The sequence below is a fragment of the Orcinus orca genome, chromosome 1, assembly GCF_937001465.1.
Source record: "Orcinus orca chromosome 1, mOrcOrc1.1, whole genome shotgun sequence".
Lineage (NCBI taxonomy): Eukaryota > Metazoa > Chordata > Mammalia > Artiodactyla > Delphinidae > Orcinus > Orcinus orca.
In genome coordinates this window covers 47,897,994-47,924,545 of record NC_064559.1, presented here as the reverse complement: position 1 = coordinate 47,924,545, position 26,552 = coordinate 47,897,994, and the positions used below count along the sequence as shown (strand labels likewise).

The 26,552-nt window shown below is 39.6% G+C and overlaps 1 protein-coding gene across 2 annotated transcripts in view; it reads left to right on the top strand.

Annotated features, from left to right (window-relative positions):
* Positions 1-26,552, top strand: part of RGL1 (ral guanine nucleotide dissociation stimulator like 1) — a 278,601-nt gene that overhangs the window by 90,479 nt on the left and 161,570 nt on the right. For both annotated transcript variants that reach the window (XM_012534954.3, XM_004275217.4), the window contains exon 2: positions 12,245-12,408. In XM_012534954.3, coding sequence (XP_012390408.1) covers positions 12,277-12,408 — 132 coding nt within the window. In that variant the 5' untranslated portion in view covers positions 12,245-12,276. The remainder of the gene's footprint in view (positions 1-12,244; positions 12,409-26,552) is intronic.

Here is a 26,552-nt window from a genome sequence, read left to right as displayed (position 1 = left end):
GTGTGCAACCTACTTCAGACTCACTGGGGTATGAAAGCCATTGTCAGGCCCATTTGCAGGATTATGGAATAGAGAGGTGATAGATTTTCTTCACCTTGGGGAAGTCTTACTGACCCTTCCTTTCTTCTTATTCTTTTTTCTAGATCTTTTTTTTTTTTCCCCCTGGAATAGGTATGCAAGTCATTACTCACTCTGACCAATATTTGTCAAACTTTCTTTACATCTGTAGTGCATCGCCCTAGGAGTTCCTTGTAGTTCAAATGAAGCAAGATTTAACTATTTTGGCACAAACTTTGGCTATGATATATAGCACTTACTCCCTAAATACTGGCTAAGACCAAGAGACAGAGAGGTTCTCTCATAAAAGTCCCAAACTGGACCCAAAGGATGGTGCTTGCATGGTTTGGCCCAGCAGAGAAGATCAGCTAAGGAGTTTTAACTCATTCCACTACCTCGTCTCCCCAAGATGATGGAAAAGGAGAGTGAGGTTATTAGTTTGGCTCAAGAGCTCAGACTAAAGCAATGGGGACACTTAATGTTTAAAACTGATGTGACACTCCATGTGCTACTCAAATGTACTGAGAGTCCTGCCTTTCTATTTTAAGTTCCTTTTTGGCTGTGTGAGACCAGCCAGGACAGCCCATTGTACATGGAAGGTGAGTGTTTCCAGATTTTAATTGGGAGAATACAGAACTTATTTTTGACTAATTGGTCCAGTAGGAACTGGAGTAAATCTAAACAACTCTGGAGGTCTACAGCAAGGAAACAGAGAGGGAGAGAGACTCAATCAACTTTCACCCAGGCAGCCTCTTGACAGATGTCTAGGCTGACTTAGTCAGTGCCCTTATTTCTCAGGTAAGACCTCAAAACTACTTGGACCTGATTTCATGGTAGTTCATCCTCTGGACGATATTATATGTCCAAAGCAACTAGCCTGGAATTCCTTTTTAGGACACACAAAACGATAAAAAAAATAAACCCCCACACTTTCTTTGTGTCCAGACTAAAGTGGAGAAATGGAGTAAAATGCACAGAAGCTGTGATGCTGAGCCTACTTAAGCTTCACTAGCGTGTAAGTCATTTTTCAGCCCACAGTGAAGTTAATAATCGTTAAAAGCACTCTGGTATCCAGAACCACTGTCAGCTATAATCACATTGGAGCAATGAACCTGAGCACAGCATTCACTTGAGCTGTAAATCATAAACTCACCAACCCCCAGAGCAGAGGCAGAGTGAAGAAGTCAGTGAGTACTGTAATAGGGTCCATATATTGTTTTAAAGAAAGTCTTAAAAAATAATTAGGCTTTCAGATCACCATAGTTTTGTAGCAAAAATGTCCATATGGGACTGAGAAGTGAGAGAACCGACAATGTCAATTTTTGCTTCTGTTTTCTGCCACTTTTTAGCAATAGTGGCATAATTGTTTATTTAGCTCTGGAAGGGCAGGCCTGGGGAAGGGTGATAGGCACCCAGGATTGGAGAGGAGCTGGCACAGTGGGATGTGAAAGGCCGTAGGAAGAAGCGGGCTCTCAGCTTTGGTAGATAAGGAAGCACAGATTTCAGATAACCCTCTTGGCCTTTCCTTGTCTACCTGAGTGCAAAGAGTTAGTGCTTCTCTTTAACCATTAATGTTACAAAGCCAAATTAACGTAGCCACAATTCTGTGAAAATTGTGAAAAGCCATTATAGAATGGAAAGGGAAGCTTTGTTCTGAATCAGACAGATCTGTTTTCAAATTTGTGTTCTGCTATGTGACCTTGGGCGATTCACTTAACTTCTCAGAGCTTCAGTGACTGGGGGATTCACACTTTCCTCACTGAGCTCTCAATGTAATGCCCTTGTGCATATCTGTCTTCTAACACTTATCCTATCATTTTGAAATATATCTCTTTCTCTTCACATAATTGTGGACTTCCCAGTGGTTCAGATTAAGAACTCCCAGCAGGTAGGCCGATTAAAGGAGGACACGTGCTTATTTATCTTTATTCCTCCTTGCCTCATACACACCTGGCACACTGATTAGGCTAAATAAGTAAAATGTTAGGGACTTGCACATCCCTCCTGTGCATAGTGTGGTGCTGGTAACTTAATTTAGGTTAAGCAACATAACTGTCATGTCCCTGGAAGTTTGCTATCTTGTTGCAGTTAAGTCACATTGGCCCACTGACCTCAATGAGGAAGCCAGGGATGCTAAATCGTATATTTGCACAATAGCTATTCACACGAAGAGGTCTGAATCCGAGACACACTCTCATTCAGTTTCCACTTTGGTTTATTGGAAATAGCAAGGTCAAGCTGTGGCAATGAAAAAAAAATGGAGAAAGTGGAAAGTCCTGTAAAAGTTAGAAGAGGGGAAAATAAAAGAAAGAGAAAAGAAACTGCAACCTAGTTGGAATGAAACAGTGACAGAATGACATAATCCTATTTCCCCTCAGGTGCCGCACTAGATTTCATACTGACTCTGAAACTAAAACCCAAACCTAATTAAGTATTCAAGCCCACATTCCATCCGCCCCTCGTTTGCTGGTATCAAAGTTGAGACATGTCACAAACTTGGCTATCGCATACTGTATGTGTGTGGAAAAGGGGCAGATAACGTGGGCCATTTAGACTACAGCCACATCTGTCAAAACTCTAACCCTTAACCTTAGTGAAAACATAATCTAGGATCAAACACAGAAACCCTGCAGATGTACACAAGCCATTTAATGCAGCCTTTGAAAAGACTGTGACGGATGGCTGCTGCTTTCTGAAGGCCTAATGAGAAATCCAGGCTTGGCCCTGCTAGGAATATTTGCAATCTTAAACAAAAAGTAGGTTCTAAGTCAGTAACTATTTCATATATCCCAGCACGGTCCTCCCTCCAGACTGAGCTGAAAACATTCCTGACTCTGTTGCTATGCAAAGCAGTTTTCCAATATGCTTTGGAAACCTGTTTGAGATTTGAGAGTAGAATTTGGTTTTCAGTGGCCTCATTTTGGCTTAAGATCTTGTGGTTCAATCCAAAATGATGTGAGGGTTCTATCCTTCATGGACTATGGAGGGTAAATTCAAAAGCTTCCTCTTATCTAATATACACATGAATGCAGGATGCATCCTCTATGATACACCCTCATAGAGCTTGATGTGAAAGACAGGAAAGGAATAGAAGAAATAAAAGAAGTTGGAGTGTCTTTATAAAGTTCACTAAAAGACTTTGAAACAATCGGAAATATTGAAAATCATTCAAAAATAACGATTGCATCTTTTCCAATACACGTGGAACATGACCACCGTAACTGCATTTACTGATGAAAATGTCATTGTGCTACAGCGTGCCAGCCTTTGGGAAGGTTGTGTCCAATTCCGTAAGATATGGTTTTGACCTTCTGTTGTGTTCGCTGTGGGTGCACAGGTCACCTGGGGATAAGCCCACAAGGTCTATGCAAGTGTCAGAGTTGGGAAGCAGCATCTCTAGTGGTTTCTCCTTCTTGTTTCATTGTCTCTTAGTGTTCCTGTGTTCATTGGGGTCATTGAGTTTTTGACCACATGGGTTAGGTCCGTCATGTTACATCACGGGTGCAGGCCAAAGAAGCTGAGAAGAAAGTAAAAAATGTGAACCAGTGGTAAAAGTCATCCTGACACAAGGTACACAGATCCCTCCCTCCCCCATGCTGGATGAATATTGGGCCCCTTCTTTTGGCCTTAGCACCACGTATGGGCGTTTGTTTCTATTTCAGAGGTCAAGATCAAGGAAGGAACAACACAGTTAGATGGAAATGAAGATGCTACTCTGAATATAAAGCTTCCTGCACTTAGTCTGGCAAACTGGTGTCTGGGGTATTCAGCAGGAGTAACTGGATTTAATCACTACTATGTGAAATTAATCAGAGTGGGGCAAGGTGTTATCTGATCTAACGAAAGAGGAATTGTAATTAAGACTACATAGGCTTCCCTGGTGGCGCAGTGGTTGAGAGTCCGCCTGCCGATGCAGGGGACGTGGGTTCGTGCCCCCGTCCGGGAAGATCCCACATGCCGTGGAGCGGCTGGGCCCGTGAGCCATGGCGCTGAGCCTGCACGTCCGGAGCCTGTGCTCCGCAACGGGAGAGGCCACAACAGTGAGAGGCCCGTGTACCGCAAAAAAAAAAAAAAAGAATACATGTTATATGCAAAACTCATGGTGTCCTTGCTGCTTAGAGACTGAGAAAGAGGAAAAGGATTGATCTAGTGCCAGCTCACTGTAGACGCCTCTCCCAGAAGTGTTTTCTTGAAAGAGATTTCCCCGCCTTGGGACCTGCCATTATCCTATGGCCTAGTAAAAGTGACTGTAATTAAATAGATTAGACTTCTGTTTTTGGTAAAGTAAAAGATTGAGAACAGACTGCTCTTTAACCTGAGATGTGGGAGGGCCAATCTATTTGGAAGTTAAATGATTTTGTGCATTAACTGATAAACCCAACAGATTTCCTTCCCTGAACCTAACATTTAAAAAATTTCACATTCCTCCCATGAGAAGCCCTCTTCTGAATCTTTTCAAGAGCTCAGATTCCTGGGAATTCCGATTTTTCAGCATTTACATGGTGTCATGTTGTAAGTGGAGCATTGACTGTTAAAGGGTAGTAGCAGTGTAGTGTAGTACAGTGGTGAGGGCACAGCTCCGGGGTCAGGATGGCTTGAGAGAAACTCCAGGACCGGTTCCTTCACCTCTCTTGATCTGAGCTTCTCCTGAGGCTGTTCTGAGGAGGAATTGAGGCTTGCACAGTGCAGGTCCAGTGCCTGGCACGGTGAGTGCTGAATTCACTGGGGTGGAGGTGAGGGGCATGTTATCCCTATTGATGTTGTTATTGTTGGGACTTAAAAGATGGCTCTGACCTGAATCAGCTCAACTGTCTTCAACTGGAAGATAAAAATTAGCCTGGGACTAGTGAACTGGGTGATGCTCCCCTAGTGGTTTTCGTATTTTGCCCTCATCCAGCCAGTTAAAGCTGGAGTCCACAGAACTGTGAAATATTGAGCCTGGGACAGTCATGTGATCTACAGTTTCATCTCATTTTAAGTTTTCAAACAACATAATCGCTAAGCTTTTTATTATAATAAAGATGCAGGCCATAAAGTAGTCAGTCCCTTAGAATTCTCTCTCTCTTAGAACACTGAAGGATTCTTCGTGATCTCAGCCTCTGTTCTGTTTAGGTGTCCTCTCCCTCCCCCGCGTCTGCCTTTGCAGATTTGTTTCCAGACTGGCCGCTCTGAATGGAGACCAGGAAGGGAGCCCAGCTGTTTTCCTTGTGTTGGCTCTCTGTTTCAAGCAGGAATTGCTGAGCAAAGAGCAGCATTTCTCCAGGGAGGTTCACAAGGGTAGTACAAACTCAGTCTGGATTTTTCTTTCTTTTCTTTTTTTTTGAATTATTATTAAAAACTTCTGCCAAATACTATCAGTGAGGGGGGAAAAGTACACAAAGTCTGAAGTGCAGTTGGACCAGCCTTTAAAAAAGTATCAACTTGAATGAAGAAGGAATGGAATGCCTTGCACTTCTTTAATTTTCTACTTTTAACGGGAGACAGTTGCTTTCAGAGAAAGTCACTTCTAACTCCACAGACTATTGTGCAACTTTGCTCAGTGTTCAGTGAGACAGTACATAATTAAAATTCCTTTGGAAATGGTTGCCCGGTGATTGACATTTGTTCCAAAATACATCGTAATGGTAAATGTGTTATCTTGGGCTCCAGTGAATTTTTTTTTTAATGGAAAGAAAATAAAATGAAGATTAAAAAAAAAGTGATTGAGCTTTTTAAAAAAATTGAAGCAGTATAATAAATTTATGTCCAGTCTTGCTCTCAAAGAGCTGGCAGTCCAGCGGGGGAGACCAGAGCTGAGGAAAGCAAAAGAAAGCAACATGCAGAATATAAGTGAATTGCCTTATACAGACTAGAATGCTGTTGAGATTCCAAAGGGGAAGAGGTAATGAAGATCTGTTTACCTTCTAATACATGGACACATGCTGTCACTTCAAACACAAATAACTTTAATATTGCTGTAAGATGACTTGACATGCCCCCTTTCCCAGACCTAGAAATCTCTCTCGGTGTCATGGCTTCCTGGAGTTCTTTCTGTCTGATTATCTGTCTGTGTCCCAGTCTCCATTTCCCACCAGGAATCCTTGCTTCCAGACAGCTGCTTCTTTCTCTCTTTTCAGATGGAATACACTGGTGAGACCACCGTGAGGCACTCCCACAACTGGGGAGGCTATATCTTAATACCTTCTTGGATCCCCCAATTTGTAAGCACTGCAATAGCAATCATGATTAGAGAAATCTACCACCCAACCACCCTTAGATTTGGATGCTAAGGATTGGTGAGCACCCCTAAACACCAACTTTACAAAGCCTCAGCCAACTTACAATTGACTACATGACCGAAAATTTGGGGCTGTTCCTGAATAGTCAAAACTCAGAGGTTATATCTATCAATTCCAAGGGGCTATTCATGCTGTTCGTTTGGCTTCCGAATAGTGAATGCATGCATAATATGGGAATAAATACAATATGTGAGTGACCCACAGAAATCACAACCTTTTTGCTGTTTTGTTTAGTAGTGTAGATCCCTCAGCTCTACTGGAAACAAATTTAATGCATATTTTGCTTTCTACATTTGAGGGGAGATGAGTGTTTTATCCCTGTAAGGGGTCTCAGCAGCCTTGTAGTTTATCTATTTATTTTAAAGAGGGGGAAACTGAGGCTGAAAAGTGAAATGGTTTGCTCAAGGCTTACCTAGAGAAATTATTATGGACACATGATTTGAACCCAGGTCTCCTGACTGGAATTTCACTGCTCTTTGTATGATGCTATTCTAAACCTTTGAGTAAAACTAAGATGCAAAGACTCGTCTTGATAGATAGACTTTTTAGGTGGAAGAGTTGTAGATAATAGGAGATAGAGATAAACAAACCTGTCTTATCTGGACAGGACCTCAGCTCATTAGGAAGAAGAATGAGTCAGAGAGAAGGTAGGAGGAAAGAAATGGCAGCAAGACAAGTGATCCTAGAAGAGACCGGGACAGGGCAATGCCAGGCTTTTTCAAGATTAGAAGAAATCTGAGTTGAGTTAAAAAAAGCAAAGGATTTCTTTAGGCAGAAGCAAGAGTTTATGTGTCTAAAGGGAATAAAGCAGAAATACTGTATCATTAATACAAATGATGGAATCTGCAAGGGCTGAAGAAAAGCATGGACCTAATAGATAAAGACAAGAAACACCACAACACTCCCGTAACATTCTGAAAATTAAACACTTTTTTTCCTTCCAAAAATATGTAAAGAGGAGAGGTAGGAGAAAAAAGATAATGATTTAGAGGGATGTCTCATGTATTATTTACTATCATAGAAGGAAAGTCAAATTTAATAAAGTACCGATTGATTTATCAAAGTCCAGCATGGGGATTAATAAAATAAATACAGAGTTCAGTGAAATTGTGCCCTAGCACTTACTTTTAAAACCATGTTTCAAAAATATTATTCATGGGCATTATGGGTAATATTTATCAAATCGTAGGAACAGACACTAGTAATGGCAAATTTTCATGTTCTTAGATTGTCACTTAATACTTACGTTTTTAAGATTAGCCCCTGAGAAGTTGATTATTTACTTTTGATACTTAATGATCATTTAGGATATGAAGCTCTCAAACATGTTTTTTGTCATCACCATAGAAAATGTTATGACCTCCAATCAACGATTATTTTTGAAGTAATGGGAGAAATGTTGTTATTACGTATTTTATATCATAAGCAAAATGTAGTAAATATTTTAAAAAGAAAATGCACATCTTAAAAACACAAACTTTAAAGAAATTAAAAATTTTAAGGAAATACATACTTTCACATTGATAATAATCATATAATTTTTTGATTACTTATATAATCATAAATTATTATTTTCACAAATTTCTAACAGCTATCAATTTCTCATAAGACAGCTAGGATTTATAAATATTGACTAGAATGGTCTTTGGATTTAACCTAACTTAAAAAACAAAAGAAAGCAAAACCTTTCAGCTTTGGTGGGAATGTTAGGGCTCTAGGACTTGAGTGCAGTAACCTCAAAAACCTTTACATGGCTTTTCTCGTCTGCAAATTGTTTCTCAGTGTCAATTGAAAGCATCTTTCTTCTATTTCACCAGACTTGTCTTCCCTGTTCTTATCTGACTTCTCTGTTTCAGACAGTAGAGACAATGTATAATCACAACTCTTTTACAATTAGAAAAAAACCCAAAACCAAAAAACAGCTCTCAAGCGACTTCTTTTCAAATTTTTGAGCAAAACTTTGTTTCTGTGTTCTCTGATCAGATATTTGCCTTTATAGACATACAGTTCCTTTCTACACCCCACCTCCAACTTAAGGATGTCCTCATCATTCTGTGGTTAAAAAAAATTCTGCTTTGGTTATCAGGTGTTTTAGGATGACAGTTCTTCAAAACTGATTTCCCAAAGAGCTTATAAGGGCTATGATATTTTAGACTAATTATTAAGTAGAGTTGAAGGTTTTGCCTTTTAGGTTTACAGTGATTACTTATCTTTTGAGTGGGCTCATATGTGCATGGAAGTCGGCTTGTAAGCCTTGACCGTGTGCTTTAAGAAACAATGCAGTAGTTCAGCTTTAAGGCATGCAGCCTCTCAGAGGTAGAAGAAGGTCGACATATGCCTCATGTTTTAATTCTACCAAAAAAATGGCTCCACTATATAGACTTCTAGTTCATTTTAGGAAAATAAGAAACCTATAATGCCTGGGCCAGCAGCAGGACTGGCTATATAATTTTGGGGCCCAGAGCAAAATGAAAATGCAGGGTGCCCTTGTTGAAATATTAGGAATTTTAAGACAGTGACAGCAGAGCATTCTACCATGCTTAGGGCCCTTCTTAGCAAAGGCCATGTGTGATTGTGCAGGTCACACCCATAAAGCCTGCCCTGGTCAGAAGTTAAGATGAGAGTAAAGAGGAAAAGGAATGATCCATTTTTTAAATGAAATTTCCCTCCCTCTATCTATCTCACTCTTACCTATGATTCATCAGATGTGACCATCTCCCAAGGGGCACTGTTATGCCAGTTACCTAAGACGGTGACACTTTAACTCTAGTCCATGGGGGGAGTGGCACGAGAGGGAGGTCTCATTCCACCAGTGATGAGATAAAGCGTAGGCGTTGAAAGCCTTCTGAACTGACTTAGGAGAGAGAGTGTGAACTTGGGAACCCTACAACTTTCTAGCAGTTACTTAATCTCTCTGAGTCAACTTTTTCATCGCTGTAAAACTGTGACATTTACCGTGAAGCATTATCATATGGACTTGACATAATGTGGAAAATACCTAGCGCAGTGACTGGGATGCAATGGGAGCTCAATAATATTATGCATATGGCCTTTTCGTGTGTGTGAGTGAGGAAATGTACTGAATATGGGTGAAAAGGCCTCAAGTCTCAGGTAGGGTAGAGGATCTCAAAATGCTTGAAGAGCCTCATAAGAGCTGGCTGCCTCTCTGCATCCATCCTAAGTTCCCAAGTACTTTGGAACGGTTTAAAGCTCGGAATTGCATCGTCTCCCAAACAGGGTAAGGAACAATCTGTAGGAAGTCAATACACAGTAGAGTTCAGTCTCTAACACTGAAAATTTGCCAACCTTCACCCACACCGTGGAGATGAGAAAGCAGCTGTGGGCAGACAGTAGAGGAAGACCCAAGGGGTCACTGGGCTGTATTACACTTACAGATGTTCCATTGTTCACCCTGAGATGCTGCAGTTTGTCTATTTTATCCAGCTACGTCTCCATAATATACAGAGGATACAGCCAAAACCATTTTATGTAGTTTTTCCACTTTGTTTTGATTTATTATTTGTGGTTTACAGTATTATCTCCAATAACAACAATGGAATTTCCTTCCCTACTAATTTGGCCTGTTTCCATTTTGCCTGTTTATTTTAATTTCCTTTTTTTGGACTGAAACCTCCACATGACTCTCCTCTGTTTATTTCCTTGCATGTATGTGTCAGCATCATTTATGTCCACTCAGGAGAACTTTGTTCATTAATTATAAAGGTTCTGTTTCCTGGTTCCTAGGAGAGTGTATTGAGTGCTCCATGCTTCTAAGTACTTCACAATGGTTTCGGTTAACAGTTTCCTCATCATTGCTCTCTGCCAGCAGACTCCTTGCTCTCCATGGCTTACAGGTGGAGCATGTGAGGCAGAGAAGTAACTTGGCTGCAGAAGACCCTTCTCTCGAATCTTCTGACCTATCACCCCTGCCCAGCTTATCAACACCGATTTCCATTTACTTTTATTTGGGCAGTAGGTTATGTGAGCATAAGACCTGCTTTTTGCAGACATGCTCAGTTCCTTGAAGACATTTCCAAGAAAACTACTCTGTTGTTAACTAATGAGCAATTGCTGCTTGCAGAATTAGCTGTCTGGGGGTGCAGGATGAATGTTAGACTTGACCCTTTCTTATGAAGAGCTTACAGCCCACTAAGTCGAAAAAAGTTGAAGTGAAGGAATAATTCGGCTTTTAATCTGTTATTTGAATATATTAGATTTGCTGCCTTATTTTTACTGGAGTCTCATGATTACTGAATTAACTAATCCATCAAACATTCATTTAGTACTTACTCTGTACATGACGTCATCTCTAGTGTTAAGATGCTTGAAAGACCAGAAAGTAGAAATAAAGTTGAAAACAAATAATTATAATAAAGTGTTTTAGGTGACATGATAGAGATCTGTCCAGAGTATATATAGAGACTAACAAAGGAGGAGGGGCCTTTATTCTCTTGGCGTGGTGGGTGAAGGAGAGGTGACACAAACAAAGGCTTAAAGTTCCTAGATGTATCTGAGATCCATAAGCACTTTCTTTTTTTTAAAAAAATAAATTTATTTATTTTTGGCTGCGTTGGGTCTTCACTGCTGCACGTGGGCTCTCCCTAGTTGCGGTGAGCAGGGGCCACTCCTCATTGCGGTATGCAGGCCTCTCACTGCGGTGGCCTCTCCCGTTGCAGAGCACGGGCTCTAGGTGCACGGGCTTCAGTAGTTGTGGCACGTGGGCTCAGTAGTTGTGGCTCGCGGGCTGTAGAGTGCAGGCTCAGTAGTTGTGGCGCATGGGCTCAGTTGCTCCGTGGAATGTGGGATCTTCCCGGACCAGGGCTCGAACCTGTGTCCCCTGCATTGGCAGGCAGATTCCCAACCACTGTGCCACCAGGGAAGCCCCATAAGCACTTTCAAAGGACTGAAACAGAATAACAGAGGAGGCAGCCGGGCATGGTGGGAGAAGAGAGGCAGAGGAGGCCTTGGATGCTGTGTTAAGGAGTTTGGATTTCATTCTCCTGGCAAAGTTTTTGGTAGGTAGAACATCATTATCAGAATTGCTTTTTAGAAAAATTACCCTGAGACGGATAGACCCGGGGGACGTGAATGGAGGTAAGGAGATTCCTTAGGGCAGTATGGTGCTGGGCAGGCATGACGTGATTCTGAACAAGCCAATGGCAGGTAGATTGATGTCAAGGAAGTAGACTTTATAGAATTGTTATCAATTTTTAGATACTGTCTCTGCAGCAACTGCTGATGAAATGGAGACTCAGGAAAGTAACACAGCCAATAAATATTGAAGAGAACCTTCCTCTGTGCTTCCACTACAGTTTGGAAACATGATTACTGAGGTGTTCCACACATTATGCTGTAATACACTGTGTTGTGATTGCTTGTTTATGGCACTTTATGCCCTGAGACAGTAAGCTTTTTAAGGTGAAGGACCAAACTAACAAATAATTTTGTATGCCTTGCATGGAGCCTCGAATAAATACGTGTTTAATAGATGTTTGAAGAGTAAAACTCCTGACACCAGAGCCAGTGCTTCTTCCTCATGCACTGCATGGCATGGAAATACGAAAACATCGCTCAGGCTTGTCTTACATCCACCCATTTCCATTTCTCCTACTGAGGGACCAGAGCAAAGTGACAAGCAGATAGAACAGGCAGAGGATGCTTTTTACTTTGCTTTACAATTTTTATCACTTCATCCATTATCAGAATGCATCCTTGCCTCCAGATTCCTGCATTAAAATACCAATCATGAATATCTAAAACATAAAAAGTAGCCATAAAAGTTGGTGCCTGTTGTGATACTGTTGTTGATGGGCTCATTATCCACAAATCAAGCGTGATCATTTGCTTTCCTATCTCTTTTTATGTTACTCAGTGTTTTAACCTGGATCTCACTTTATTCTTCCAAACAGATCCGTAATGCCTCCTGCCTGGCTCTTTCAAGATGGAGGGGAAGCCCGTGGGAGAGCCTGCTCATGTGGTGTCTAAACTCAAACTTTCCACCAAGGTAGAAAGCGCAGGACACTGGCTGGTGGAAGATCACGCTCGGATATGGGAAGTTTTAAAGACAGAGGAGGTAAGACAACTCTTAAGTGACACAGTTGACGCAGTGATGTATTTTCTTAGACTTGAAATTATCATTCTTAGTGTAGCCATTATCATAGGCCAGCTTGGCAATTTTTTATTCTGGGGCCATAGGCACAACCACAGCTGGAGAATAAGAAGTCAGGGGTGTGTCCCTTGGACATTAATAATACTCCACAGTGATTCAGCCAAGGGAGTTAGCCCCGACCGATAGGGCTTAAAATATACAAGTAGACATTGTCCTTGTAGAATCCTACCAAACCTAAATGGGAAATCAGATCGTGGTGAAAAAGTTGATTCCTAAGGATCAACTAACACATGTGGAATTATATAAATTCATTCCTTGACAGCACGAGGCTAAGTATCGTTAGGTCTCTCCAGTGGCGAGCAACAGAAATTGACTCTGACTAATTTAAAGAAAATGGGAAATTATTGGAGGATATTGGGAGGCTCACAGAATTGATGGGAAGTTTGGAGAACTATGTTTGGAAACAGGACAGGAACCAAGTCAGCAGGAACTACTCAGAGCCCTACCCCTGGTATAAATTCCAAACTGGTCTCTACCCTCTCCTCATTCTCACATTTCTCTGCTCAAGATGCAAAGCCAGGGGGGTGAGGGGGTCACTGCCAAGCTTAGTCACATGTCTTTCTGTTGGTTATTCTGTAAAGAGAAAAGGAATCTCATGAGAAATCATTGTACCAAGTCCTCAGAGCACTTGTGTTTGGTGTCCAAATCTCTAATACCTGCATGTTGTGACAATTCCAATCTCAGAAACTAACATAACAACTACAGTCTTAAACGTGTGAAATCCAGCCAAAGAAATTGTAAACACTTTCTATGGAAATACTTGCACAACTGATTTTTTTTTTAAGCAATAAAACTCTGCAGAGAGCTCTTGAAGTCTTTGTATCTTACCTAACAGGGCCAAGACTAGGATCAGATAAGGGAGGTGCTGAGGGTACAAAATTTAAGGAGGCGCTCACTCTTAGGTTTGTGTCCTGCACTTGCACAAACTTGAAAGTTAATGAGTCCTGATGTTTTGCATGCTAGATGACTTGTTTGCCTCACCCTAGTCCTGGCACCCAATTTTATTCCCCTCCCTCCTTACCCAAAGGTAATCACTATCTTGAATTTGACGTCTATCATCCTTATGCATATTTCAATATGTATACTGCATACGTGTTATCTGTATCTCCAATATATAGTATTGATTTACGTCTGTTAAGTTTTACATAAGCTTTATACTGTATATCTACTTCTACACCTTGCTTTTTTTACTTAACATTTTGTTTCTATTTTATCTGTTTTCCATGATGATACATGTAGTTCTAGTTTATTCATTTTAACTGCTTTTTATACTCTATTGATTAATAAGGTCAAATTTATCCATTTTCTTGTTGATTAACTTTGTTTTTTTCCATACAAGGCAGTGTTATACATGTTTCTAGCATAGACACCTAGAAGTGGCATGCTGGATTATAAAGTATGAAAGCCTTCAGTTTTACTAGTTATTAGCAGATTTGTCTCCAAGATGGGGACATGAGTTTATATCCACTAGCAGCCTATGAGAATTTTCCCTACTCTACATTCTCCCAGTTATTGATATCATCAGACCTTTAAATATTGGTTAATCTGATTATTTTGAAATGGGGCTTTCTTGTTTTAACATGAATTTTTTCCATATGGATAATCAATTATCCTCATACCATTTTTGAATGTCCGTCATTTCTTCTTTAGCTTGTAATGCTATATTTCGTGTATCATGTTTCTTTACATACTCTCTCTGCTGATGTGGTACTCCTTCAACTATTCTAGCTTTGAAGGAAACCTGGATATCTGGTAGGGCATGTCCCTCCACTGAGTTATTGCTCTTCAAAATTGTCTTGGCTGTTTTTGGAACTTAGATTTTCAATATGAATTTAGGATGACCTTATTAAGTACTGCAAATATGAAGAAACAACAAAGTCTGCTGGGAATTTGATACGGATTGCAATAAGTTTGTTGATTAATTTGGGGGAGTATCAACATATTTATGATTCAGTGAATATCTTGTCTCATTGTTGACTTTAAAAGGCATGCTTCAATATTTCACCCTCAATATTTCACCAATATTTTATCCTATACCATTTTGCTGTAAGATTTTTATAACGAAGGTTAAGGAAGCTCCTTCTATTCCTTTTCCTTTTGTGCCAAATGTTAATTTATTTACATTATAATATTTGATACCTACAAAATAATATACATGTAACTTATAGTGTATAATATTAAAACAAACACTTGTGAGCTCAGAACCAACTTAAGAACTAGAATTTTACTGATTTGTTGAATCCGTATGTGTAATCCTTCACATCCTTTCCCCTGGATTCCTTTCCTTACAAAGGTAACCATGTTCTTGAAATCTGTTTTTAATCAATCATTCTTTGGCTTTTAAACAGTTTTATTACATACATATGTATTCCCCCAAAATATTGTTTAGTCATATAAGCTATTTATATAGTCATATATATGTGTGATATATATCTGATTTCTTTGGTGACTTATTTCTTTCACTCAACCTGTTTCTAAGATTTTCAAGACTTACAACATTAATACATGTAGTAGTAATTCATTAATTTTTAGTGTTGAATAATATGCCATTATGTGGTTATACCATGACTTATTTATTCATAGTTATGTTGATGAACATTTCAATTATTTAGTTTTTTTTTCATTATGAACAATGCTACTGTGAACATGCTTATACATGTCTTATGCCCCTGTATAAGAATATCCCTAATTTCTAGGTTAATACCTGTTATGTGCAAGTTCCATCTTGCAAGTTATTGCCACATTGTTTTCCAAAGTGGTACCAGTTTACACTCCCACCAGCAGTGCATAAATTTCCCCCTATTCCATATCCTTGCCAAGTTTTGGAATTGTCAGATTTCTTAATTTTTCCAGTCTAGTTTGTATAAAATAGAATCTCATTCTTTCCTCATTTCCTTCTTGCATCTCAACCCCATCTCCAATAATTTTTCTTTTTCTTTTAGAGTTTACTTTTCTGAGGGTCTAACTTTAGCAAAAGTCTTTCTTTGTGTGTTTTATTATTATTATTATTTGGTTTGAAGATGACTTTATTTTAAGTGCAGTTTTAGAATGATAGTTTAGATGGATATAGAATTTCAGGTTACTTTATCTCAGTACATTGAAAATATTCCATTGTCTTCTGCTTTCCATTGTTTCCATTGTAAACTAGCTGAAAGTCTAAGTTTTATTTCTTTGAATATACAGATCTTCCTTGACTTACAATGGGGTTGCATCCTGATAATCCCATCATAAGTTGAAAGTATCATAAGTCAAAAATGCATTTAATACACCTAATCTACCAAACATTACAGTTTACCCTAGCCTACCTTAAATTGTGCTCAGAAAACTTGCCTTAGCCTAAAATCATCTAAATGCAAAGCTTATTTTATAATAAAGTGTTGAATATGTCATGTAATTTACTGAATACTGTACTGAAAGTGAAAAACAGAATGGTTTTATGAGTACAGAATGGTTGTAAGTGTATTGATTGTTTACCTTTGTGATTGCGTGGCTGACTGAGGGCTGTGGTTTCCTGCCATTGCCCAGCATCATGAGAAAGTATTGTATTGCCTATTGCTAGCCTGGGGAAAGATCAAAATTCAAAATTTGAAGTATGATTTCTACTGAGTGCGTATCACTTTTGCACCTTTGTAAAGTTGAAAAAATGTAAGTTGAACCATTGTAAGTGGGGGGCCATCTGTGATGTCTTTTCTCTCTAATTGCTTAGGTATTCTCTACATCTTTGCTGTTTTGCAGTTTTACTCTTCTGTGTTTAGGTGTGGGTTTCTTTTGTTTAACCTCTTGGAAGTCATAGGGCTTCCCAAATATATGGATTGGTGTCTTTCATCAGTGTGGAAACATCTCTGTAATTTTCTTCTCTAATAATTGCTTTTGCTTCATTTTCCTTCTGCAACTCCAAGATTTATGCTCATTTTTCTTACACTTTGCTCATGTCCCTTAACCTCTCTTTCAGAGTTACTATCTTTTTTCCTCTCTGTACTGTATTCTGATTAATTTTAAATCTATCCTCCAATTCACTAATTCTCTCTTCAGTTGTATCTAATTTGCCCTTTAATCATTGAGTTTTAAATTTCAGTTATTCTATTTTTTACTTCTAGAAGTTCAGTTTTGTTCTCTTGAAATCTTCCAGTCATTACTTTAGTTTCTTGCTTCCTGTTCATATTTTTATTTCTAAAGACTATATGTCAAGACATTTGAAGAGTATGAGATTTTACACTGTTTGCAAATTAGCTGAAAGAAGACACGAGACTTGTCTCAGAGACAAAAGACTTTATTAGTCACAGAAGAAGCAGTAGCCAGAGTGTCAGCATGTTTGTTTTGGTTCCCTATGTCCCAGTTCCTACAGGAATGACACAGATAGGCCTAGATAGCTGCTTGCACAGGAGAGGATCACTGACCTTGGGGAACTTGCCAGTTTATAGTAGACAGTAAGAAAGCCTACACTTTCTCCTAGTGAGACATTACTTTATCCTTGAAGGATACTCACTGCAAACACAGACCTGAAAAATGGTCCAGGTAAAGATCAGCTAGGGCCTTGGTTTTCTTGTTTTGTTTTGTTTTTTTGTTTTTGTTTTTGTTTTTTTGTATACAAAGCAAGACATGCAGGAACAAGAGAGACTCATGGAGGAGTGTTTCTGAACAACATCAAGTATAATGGTTTTATATTCTAAATTGGCAATTCTGATAGCTGTGAGTCTTATTCAACTATCTGTTTTTTCTTTTGGCTCTTGCACTTGGTGTTTTTGTTCTTTGTGTGTTTTATGATTTTTGAAAGTGGGTTCATTTTTCTTGGAATGAAAGGAGTTTTCTCTGGAGAGAAATTGCATTTACTTCTGGGAGCACTATCAACTGGAAGGCACTTTAAAATAAATTCTTAGCTTGAGGTTTTTCAGACCACTCAATGTGAATATAGGCTGGAAACCTATAGATATATATGCTTGTGGTAATTAATTCTAGGGGGAAATGACTCCCCTCTCCCTCCCCCTATCCAGCACCATATTTCAAGATAAGCAATTTTCCTTGTGTTGTCATGGAGGGCATGTGGTTTAATGCAATAAGAGTTTATTTCTCAATCACATAATAACCCAATGTAGGTGTTTCTGATGAGAATGAAGCTTTTCTCCATATGATGATTCAGGGTCACAGATTACTTTATTCTTGCAGCTCCACCATCCTCTGGGGCCTAGGAATCTTCTAAGTTCAGATAGCAATTAGCAAAAAATGAGATTGAAGAAGACACACCCAGTTCTTAACTTTCTTGGACCAGAGTGACATACATCACATCACTTTACATTCTATCATCACTGAGAACTAATCCCACTGTCCTATGTGGATATGAGGGAGGTGAGGTGGGGAAATATAATCTCTGGCTGGGCAACCACTTCCTAGTGATGACTCAGTACTCTGGAAAGGGAAGCACAAATTGAATTTTGGCGGGCAGTTAAATAAGTGTCTAGCAAAAAACAAAGCTTAAGTTTACCTGGTTAAGCCAATGCCCTCAAAATGGAGGCTGACTTCAGTGCTTATCTCTGTAGGTTCTTCTTTCATATAGGTTTGGCTTTTAAGAGTTCTTAATTTTTTGTCAGCCTATCAATATATTGAAAAAGGCATTTTAGTTTTATTTTATCAAGCATTTTTTAGTTGTTCTTAGGGGGAGAGTTAATTACAGTATTCAGTCCACAATACTGCTGGACATGTGAGTCCTACACTCTTTCGTGAGTTAAAGTGTGTCTTAAAAATATATGCTTTTTAAACTTATTTTTAAAAAAGTATTTCACTTTATCAGAAAATATCATCTAGATAATGTTGAATCTTTATTATTTTTGGCCACATTTAGTTAAGTACCTTCTTACACAGTATTTATAACTGACTTCTTAGAATCATTTATAAATTTTATGTAGGCACAAATCAGTTTGTCAAATATATTTGAATTTAAAATATTCTTTCTTTTTTTTTTAACATCTTTATTGGAGTATAATTGCTTTACAATGGTGTGTTAGTTTCTGCTTCATAACAAAGTGAATCAGTTATACATATACATATGTTCCCATATCTCTTCCCTCTTGCGTCTCCCTCCCTCCCACCCTCCCTATCCCACCCCTCCAGGCGGTCACAAAGCACCGAGTTGATCTCCCTGTGCTATGTGGCTGCTTCCCACTAGCTATCTACCTTATGTTTGGTAGTGTACATATGTCCATGACTCTCTCTTGCTTTGTCACAGCTTACCCTTCCCGCTCCCCATATCCTCAAGTCCATCTTTAATGTATTGATTAATTTTAACTATTCTAAATGTACCATTAAATATAAATATTTAATTGTTGTTAAATTATAAATAATACCCGCATATAGCAGAAAATAATGAAGTTTTTGATGAATGATCAAACATGAAAAATAAATGTCTTTATAAAATCTCCGTATCTTTTTTTTTCAATTTTTATTGGAGTATAGTTGATTTACAATGTTGTGTTAGTTTCAGGTATACAGCAAAGTGAATCAATTATACATATATATATATATATATATATATATATATATATATATATCTCCACTCTTTTAAAGATTCTTTTCCCATATAGATCATTACAGAGTATTGAGTAGAGTTCCCTGTGTTATACAGTAGGTCCTTATTAGTTATCTATTTTATATATAGTAGTATGTATATGTCAATCCCAATCCCCCAATTTATTCCTTCCCCCCAGTAACCATATGTTTGTTTTCTACATCTGTGGCTCTATTTCTGTTTTGTAAATAAGTACATTTGTACCATTTTTATAAAATCTCGGTATCTTTTATTTTTTTAAATGAGCAAGGGAGCAGTGAGGAGGTTGGACATATTTTTGTGGAGATGAAAACGTTCTGTCCTTTGATTGTCATGGTGGTTACATGAATATACATATTTTTCAAAACTAACTGAACTATGTACTTAAAATTGATACATTTTATTATATGTCAATTATGCCTCAATAAAGTTGATCTTAAAAAATGGGCAATAGGTTGGGGGAACAGCGTTAAATAAATCAATAATTGCAATGCAGTGTGATGAGTGCTGTAATAAATACATCAACAGGTATTTTCAGAGCCTACAGCAGGGAGCTGTAGTCCAGCATAGGTGTGAGTAAGCTTATGTAGGTGTGGGTGTCAGGGAAAGAAAGCTTCCCAGAGAGGTAAGACTTGAGTTCATTCTTAAAAGAAAAGTAGAAGTTAGCCCAGAAAATGGGGTTTTAGAAGGGGAACCAGAGCAAATATTCCTGGAAGAGGGAAAATTGTACAAAAGGGCAGTATTAGAGAGGACATCCTGCAGTTTGGAGCATCTGTAGCAGAAGAGACATGGCAAGAGATGAAGCTGCTGAGAAGGACCAAATAACGAAAAGTCTTCTATGCTTCACTTGGCTATTCAGGAATTGTCCTGTGGACCTTGGGGAGTCAGTAAAGGGTTTCAGGCAGGGGTAGTGACATGGTCAGATTTGTTTTTTAGAAATGCTGCTCTGTCAGACATGTGAAGGGGGGCCTAGAACACTTCAAAACCGCTCTTGGCCACTTCGGTGTCCTTCTTCTCTGTCCATGCTATGCTAGGGATTATTTGGGGTTGTTCTTTTTTTCATGATGGGGGTTCTCTCTTTCCAGCTAGGCTGTCGGTCCTTGAGACCGTGTCCATTAGATTTAATTCTACTTCGCTTAGAAACCCTAACGCACTGGCATACTGCTGGACACAAGTTGAAATAAATACCTGATGGTTGATGGATGAATCATTTTCATAGTGATTCTGTAATCATGTAATCATGATTTCATAGTAATATGTTGTTTCTCTAAATTTTAACATCAACCAAAATGCTGCCATCTCTGGGTACAAAGGTGATTCATTTGATTCACCATCGTATAGCACTAAGTGGTGGTGTTTTTTTTTGTTGTTGGTGTTGTTACTGATTGAAATTGCATCAACTCATTCATTATGCACTGGACTTATCTGTGCTCAATGTCTTACATTTGTGAGAAGGCCGCCAAGATAAGCAATATTCTCTGTGGCTGTGAAACAGAGATGTTCTCTGTGTGAAATTAAACTAGTGAACGCCTGTATGGAGACTATCTCTCTCAATCCAGTTCTGGAATGTGGGCCCACATTGTAACATCACATTCTTGGAGGAGGAAATAGTATGTGTTCATCATGCATACTTTGGAGATTAAATCATACTCATCTGAGGGATGGGAAGAGAGAGAATTAAAAAGAAAAGGAAAAACTGGATGACAATTTGGACAAGCAATGGGCGTGCATTGTATTCATCTCTGAAGAGTCAGCTCTTTGCTGAACTTAAAGGCTATGGTTCGATGACAGCGCTAGGCTTCTTCTTTGTGATTTGAATGACTCCTTCTCTCTGCCACAAATTTTAACATGAGGCAAAGGGATAGAAATTTCCTGCCTAGGACCTTATTAATATATAAACATGCTTTGAAGTATTTTTACTGAGATGAGTAAAGTAGGCATTATCATCAATAGTGAGAAATGGAATATTGAGACCGAATAATATTCAATGGGGGTCTGTAAGGGAGGGAAAATATCATTTATTGAGCACCTCCTCTGTGTCAAGAACTGTCCTTGGCACTTTTATATTCATCAGTATATTTAATTGTCACAGCCATAGGGACATTTTTGATAAGGATTTCGAAGATTAGAAGTTAAGGCACATGCTCAAAGATACATAGCTGGTAAGTGGCAGAGTAAGATTCAAACTCAAGCTTGTCTCTCTTCATTTATACTCTTACTTCCTCATGAAGCTGTCTACCAAAATTGTTTAAATCGACCTGATTCTACATTTGGTTTCCCTGCCCAGACTTCAGCTTAATCCTGGCCAGGGCAGCATCCGCAGCACAATAAATGGTATCAGTCTTGCTCTCCTAGGGCTTGGCTCAGCAGTGTGTCATGGGAGTAAACACCAACGTGCCCACTGAGTCATAACTCTCCTTCATTCCTCAAAGTGTTGTCCAAGTACGTGACTGGGTTTCCATCTCAGTTTTCCCATGTAGTATCCAGGTATCTCATGGAGACTGCACCCTGCCCTTAACTCCATCCCATTTAAATGGGGCCCTAAACCTCTGCTAAGCTCTTCATAGCTCTTTTCTCTGCATAACTGAATACTGCTCCGCATACTCGAAGCTATTGACTGGAGTCCAATTGTGTGAACAGTCTGATTGTTTGGAACCTGGGTATTTTCACCCATTCCCTGAACTCCTGTTGCTTCCTTGGACATTAAAGCCTGCCAGAATCATAACAGAGTTTTCCTATGCCCTTGAGATACTGCTCACCACACAGTCTGCTATCACCACAGGGCACAGACCTACTAGCAGGGAAGTCTCTCTAGCTCCAATCTACCCACCTTGTATCTTCATATTTTTACCCCTTGGCTCGTGCTGCCAGAGTCCCAAGTAGCCCCATGTAAGACCATTTGAGTTATGGCATGAGGTTTCCAATAAGCTTCATAGTCTAAACTAAAGGGGGATACCCCTGATATCAAACGTTTCATATTGGTTACTTTTCAGTGTTGGTGTTAGAAGGTGCTCGAGTACCACCTCTTCAAGGAAGACATCCTTGACCCCTCTGGTCAGGGTTAATGACCCTACCGTGTGGTCCTACCTCTGCTTATCTATCTCTTAAGACTCATCACATGAATGGTACTTGTATGTTTATGTATTGCTGTCTCTCAAACTAGAATGTAAGCTTCTCAAGGGCAGGGCCTCTGTCATATTCATCTGTATATGCCAATATTATGCACAGTGTTTGGCACTTAGTAGGTGCTTAAGAAGTATTTACCAAATACAGAAAATATATAGAGGAATTAAGAGCGTGGACTCTGGAGCTAGACTTGCTGTGTGACCTTGTTAAATTTCTTAATCTCTCTGTATTTCAGTTTCCTCATCTGTAAAACGTGTATACTAATAGGTTGTGAGAATTAACTGAGTGATATTATGCAAAATGCTTAGAACAGTGGTCCTACATAACAAGCAATAGATGCAGACTTTTATTATTTTTGAATGAATCAGTGAGGGGGGAAGAGTACAAAATGTTATGCCATACTGGCCTACTAATTTTACAATAGTTGCTTCTGACCCATGCCGTCTAAGCTCAAGATTGCCCCCATGTTCTGGAAGGCCTCACACTCCAGGATCCTTTTTTTTTTTTTTTCCCCCCCCCCCCCCGGTACGCGGGCCTCTCACTGCTGTGGCCCCTCCCGCTGCGGAGCATAGGCTCCGGACGCGCAGGCTCAGCGTCCATGGCTCACGGGCCCAGCCGCTCTGCGGCACGTGGGATCTTCCCGGACCGGGGCACAAACCCTTGTCCCCTGCATCGGCAGGCGGACTCCCAACCACTGTGCCACCAGGGAAGCCCGGGGATCCTTTTTATGTTTTTAAATTACTACAGGATTTGAACTGGAGACACAGCTGCCTGACTCCAGTGAGACTGCCACCACCACGGTTCCTATGGGTGATCTTTCCAGGAGGAAGACAACCCCAACTAAACGGCACTGTGTTGAGATATACAGATAATTCCGGGGAGTGGCCCACCCGTGGGTGAGGAGGGATGACACTTGAGCCAGCAGTGTGCTCCTCAAGGGCCTCTTCCTGAAAAGGAGTAGGCAGGCTGGGTTCCAAACCTTGTGTTATCCTAGCTGCTGACTCAGTTGCTCAGGTGACCATTTGAGTGCGAAAAGGCCAAGCCCTTTTAGGAGGATAAAATTGTTATGTAGAGAGCTTTCTCCTGTAGAACTCTCTTAGACATTTGCAACCAATTTAGCCTGTTCTGTTTGCCTCCCAGTCCTAGAATGCACCGCGCCTTCACGGTATCAGACATGAACATTTCTTTGCATTTTGCTACAGAGAGTAAAGGAAACTCCAGGTGAATTTAGGAAGGAAGGGAGGGAGGGAGGGGAGGAAGGAAGGGAGGGAGGGAGGAAGGAAGGAAGGAAAGGAGGGAGGGAGGAAGGAAGGAAGGAAGGAAGGAAGGAAGGAAGGAAGGAAGGAAGGAAGAAAAAGACCATTTTCTTGAGGGCCTGGAAATCATTCCTTCATGGGGCTTGCATTCATGTGGGTCTTAGGTCTCCAAGAAAAAGTTTGCAAAGCAGTTCTGTTTCAGCTCATTGTTTTCCAAAATGTGTTCGTTGTAAACCTCAGGGTCTCTTTTTATTCCCTTGAAAACTCCATGGTGTCAGGACAAGCTTGGCATGAGGCAATAAAGAGGCAAATGATGGGAGGAGAGGAGCTTACGCACTGAAATAGTGCCCATGAAAGGGAAAGAAGTGTCTTTTGTCCTTTAGGCTTATCTCTCCTTCGAGGGGACAAATATGAGAAAGAAATGACATTATTTAAATTTGCCCTTGGATTACAAATGTTGGGTATTTGGGAGAGATTCAATTCCTTCCCACAGCAGTGAGTAGCTAGTTCAAAGGCCCACTCTCTTTCAGGGGCCCAGAAGAGGAAATAGTTGAAAACTTTCACTATAAACTCTTCTCTTATGACCTGGCATCTGAGAAATGTACCTACTTTACTTGATGAAAAACCTGGGTCTAGGAATCTGAGGAAACTTTATAAAATTTTTTTTTTTTTTTTGGCCGCACCGTGCAGCCTGTGGGATCTTAGTTCCCCGAACAGGGATTGAACCCAGATCCTCAGCAGTGAGAGCACGGAGTTCTAACCACTGGACCGCTAGGGAATTCCCCAGGAAACTTTATAGATGGAGGACATTTCAGAAAGGTAGAGATTTAGGGGTGGTCACTGGTAGGAAAGGGTTAGCATTCTTTAAAAAATTGCACTCTGATATCAGGATATTGGTAGCCCCAGTGCATTTGCACATCATGCTGTCATCTCTGTTTAGGGTACCCTTCCTTCCACTTTGCCTAGCTAATTCCTATTCATCCTTCAGACCCTGGCAATTTCCCCTGTTCTCCACAGACTATGTTGTATGCCCTTGTCATTTTTTTCTTAACTTTTTTTTAAGTACCCTGTGTTTCCTTTATATACATTTATCACATTATATGGCAATCACTTATTTTATATTCTTTTCCAGTATACTATGAGCTCCTAACATGAGGAACTGTGTCTGCTTTATTCAAAGTTACATCACTACCTGTTGAGACATTTGTTGAATGAATGAATGAATGAATGAACAAAGGAATGGACGGATAAACAACTATCTCATGTGTTAATGCTTACTCTGAGAACACCCAAGTGACAGAATTTCTAGGGGTTAGTGGTGTTTTCTCTGACATCATAAAAGGACAGACCCAAGGCCCAGAACCATATGATTTATTCCGTGGCGTGTACTTGCCAATAATAGGAACCATTAGAATTTTACTGGATTTCCGAGAAATCAACACCATTTTTGTATAGAAAAAAATACAGTGACAATAAAAACATATAGCCTGATGAAAAGAGTCCTCAGTAAGCAAAATAACCTCTCCACCCACTCTTGTTTACCCTTATGGTCAAACCATGCTTACAAACTAACTTGTTGCTTCAGAACATTCATTTTAAGTAGGATGGATGCAATACAAGGACAAATCTGAATTGTTTCAAAGTAAAAATGTTGATCAAGGAACTAAGAATGGCAAAAAGACTTGAAACACTAAGATGGAAGAATCATGCTCTATCAATCAAGGTAGGAGAAGTTATTTTTAAGGAATCATGGAGGGTGGTAGACATGGGAAAGCAAGAAAGAGCCAGGATTTCAAATGGGAGTCCAGAAGTATTATAACTTACTAAGAGAAGTCCAAACTGCTGACAGCACTGTCACAAAAAAGTGAGTGATTCCCAAACACTCAGGACTTACTGGAAGAAATATAGCCAGCCCTTTGATACAAAGTATACACACAGGGACAGGCAGTTTCTCTGGGGGCAGGGAACAAGGTGTCATCCATTTTCTGAAGGGAGACAGGGAACACAAGAAAGAAAGTGCAGGGGCTTAACCGTACCCTACGTGAACTATAGGGCCACACACATGCCGACCGTTAAACAACCGTAAGAATTTGAACTGAGAGCCTAGAAGATATACTGAGAAAGCCAAATTATTTATCCCTAGGTTTCATATGCTTACCTGTTAAGACAAAAGTATAGGACACTGCAGAAATCATAAGTGACAACCAAGTTTTAAATATGACTCTTAAATATCTAGCCACCTTGTAAAGTCCTTTCATACCAAAACTACAACATTATAGTCCTTGTAGGACCAGGATAAACTTTCAGGGGCCATCTAATGTGAATGTAGCTTGTCATTTTTCATCCTTAACCTGTGTGAAGTGGGGGTGGGAGGAAATCTATTCAGCCTTTTAATGCTATTTTCTCATTGCCTTGATGGTTGCATGTTTCTTTTGCATTGGAGAAACTTCCACGGCATTATATCACCACTTAATTTATTCACAGCTAAATTATTCAAAATGCTTGTGAATGCCGTGCCCTGATTAACTTAATTTTCTGCGCATTTATGAGGTAACAGCACACACCCTTAGTAGGCACTTAATTGATGTTTTTTAAATGAATAGATGAATAACATATGTGAAAGTACATTCTCTGGCTCAAAAAGTGCAAGTGCCTTCCAGATAAGGATAGGATTTGAGGATCTAGACAATAAGGGGCAAAGCCCCCTGGATTTGGATTTAGTTAGAATTTGGTTTGAACATGGTAGTAACGTTTACTGGGTTTATTCTCTGAGGCAGTAGTTAATCGTCTAAGTCTTAGTGTCTCCATCCATAAAGTGTGGATAATAATATTCTCTTAGGACGGTTGAATATGGAGTATATATAAACCTAGGACAATGATTAGCATGTAGCTAGTGCTTAATACTATGGTTTCCATTTTTTTTCTCTCTAGTTAAATCAGGACTGATCACAAAATCACCTGAGTTTTGGCCCTTTGAAAATAGTCTTGACTAGACCGGATGTACCATGCAAAACTGTTAACATTTGTCAATTCCAGATGGTGGTAATACGAACACGATTATCCATTTGCATTTCTCTATCTTTTACAATTCTAAAAATTAAACATGTCAAAACAAAAGGGTTAAATAA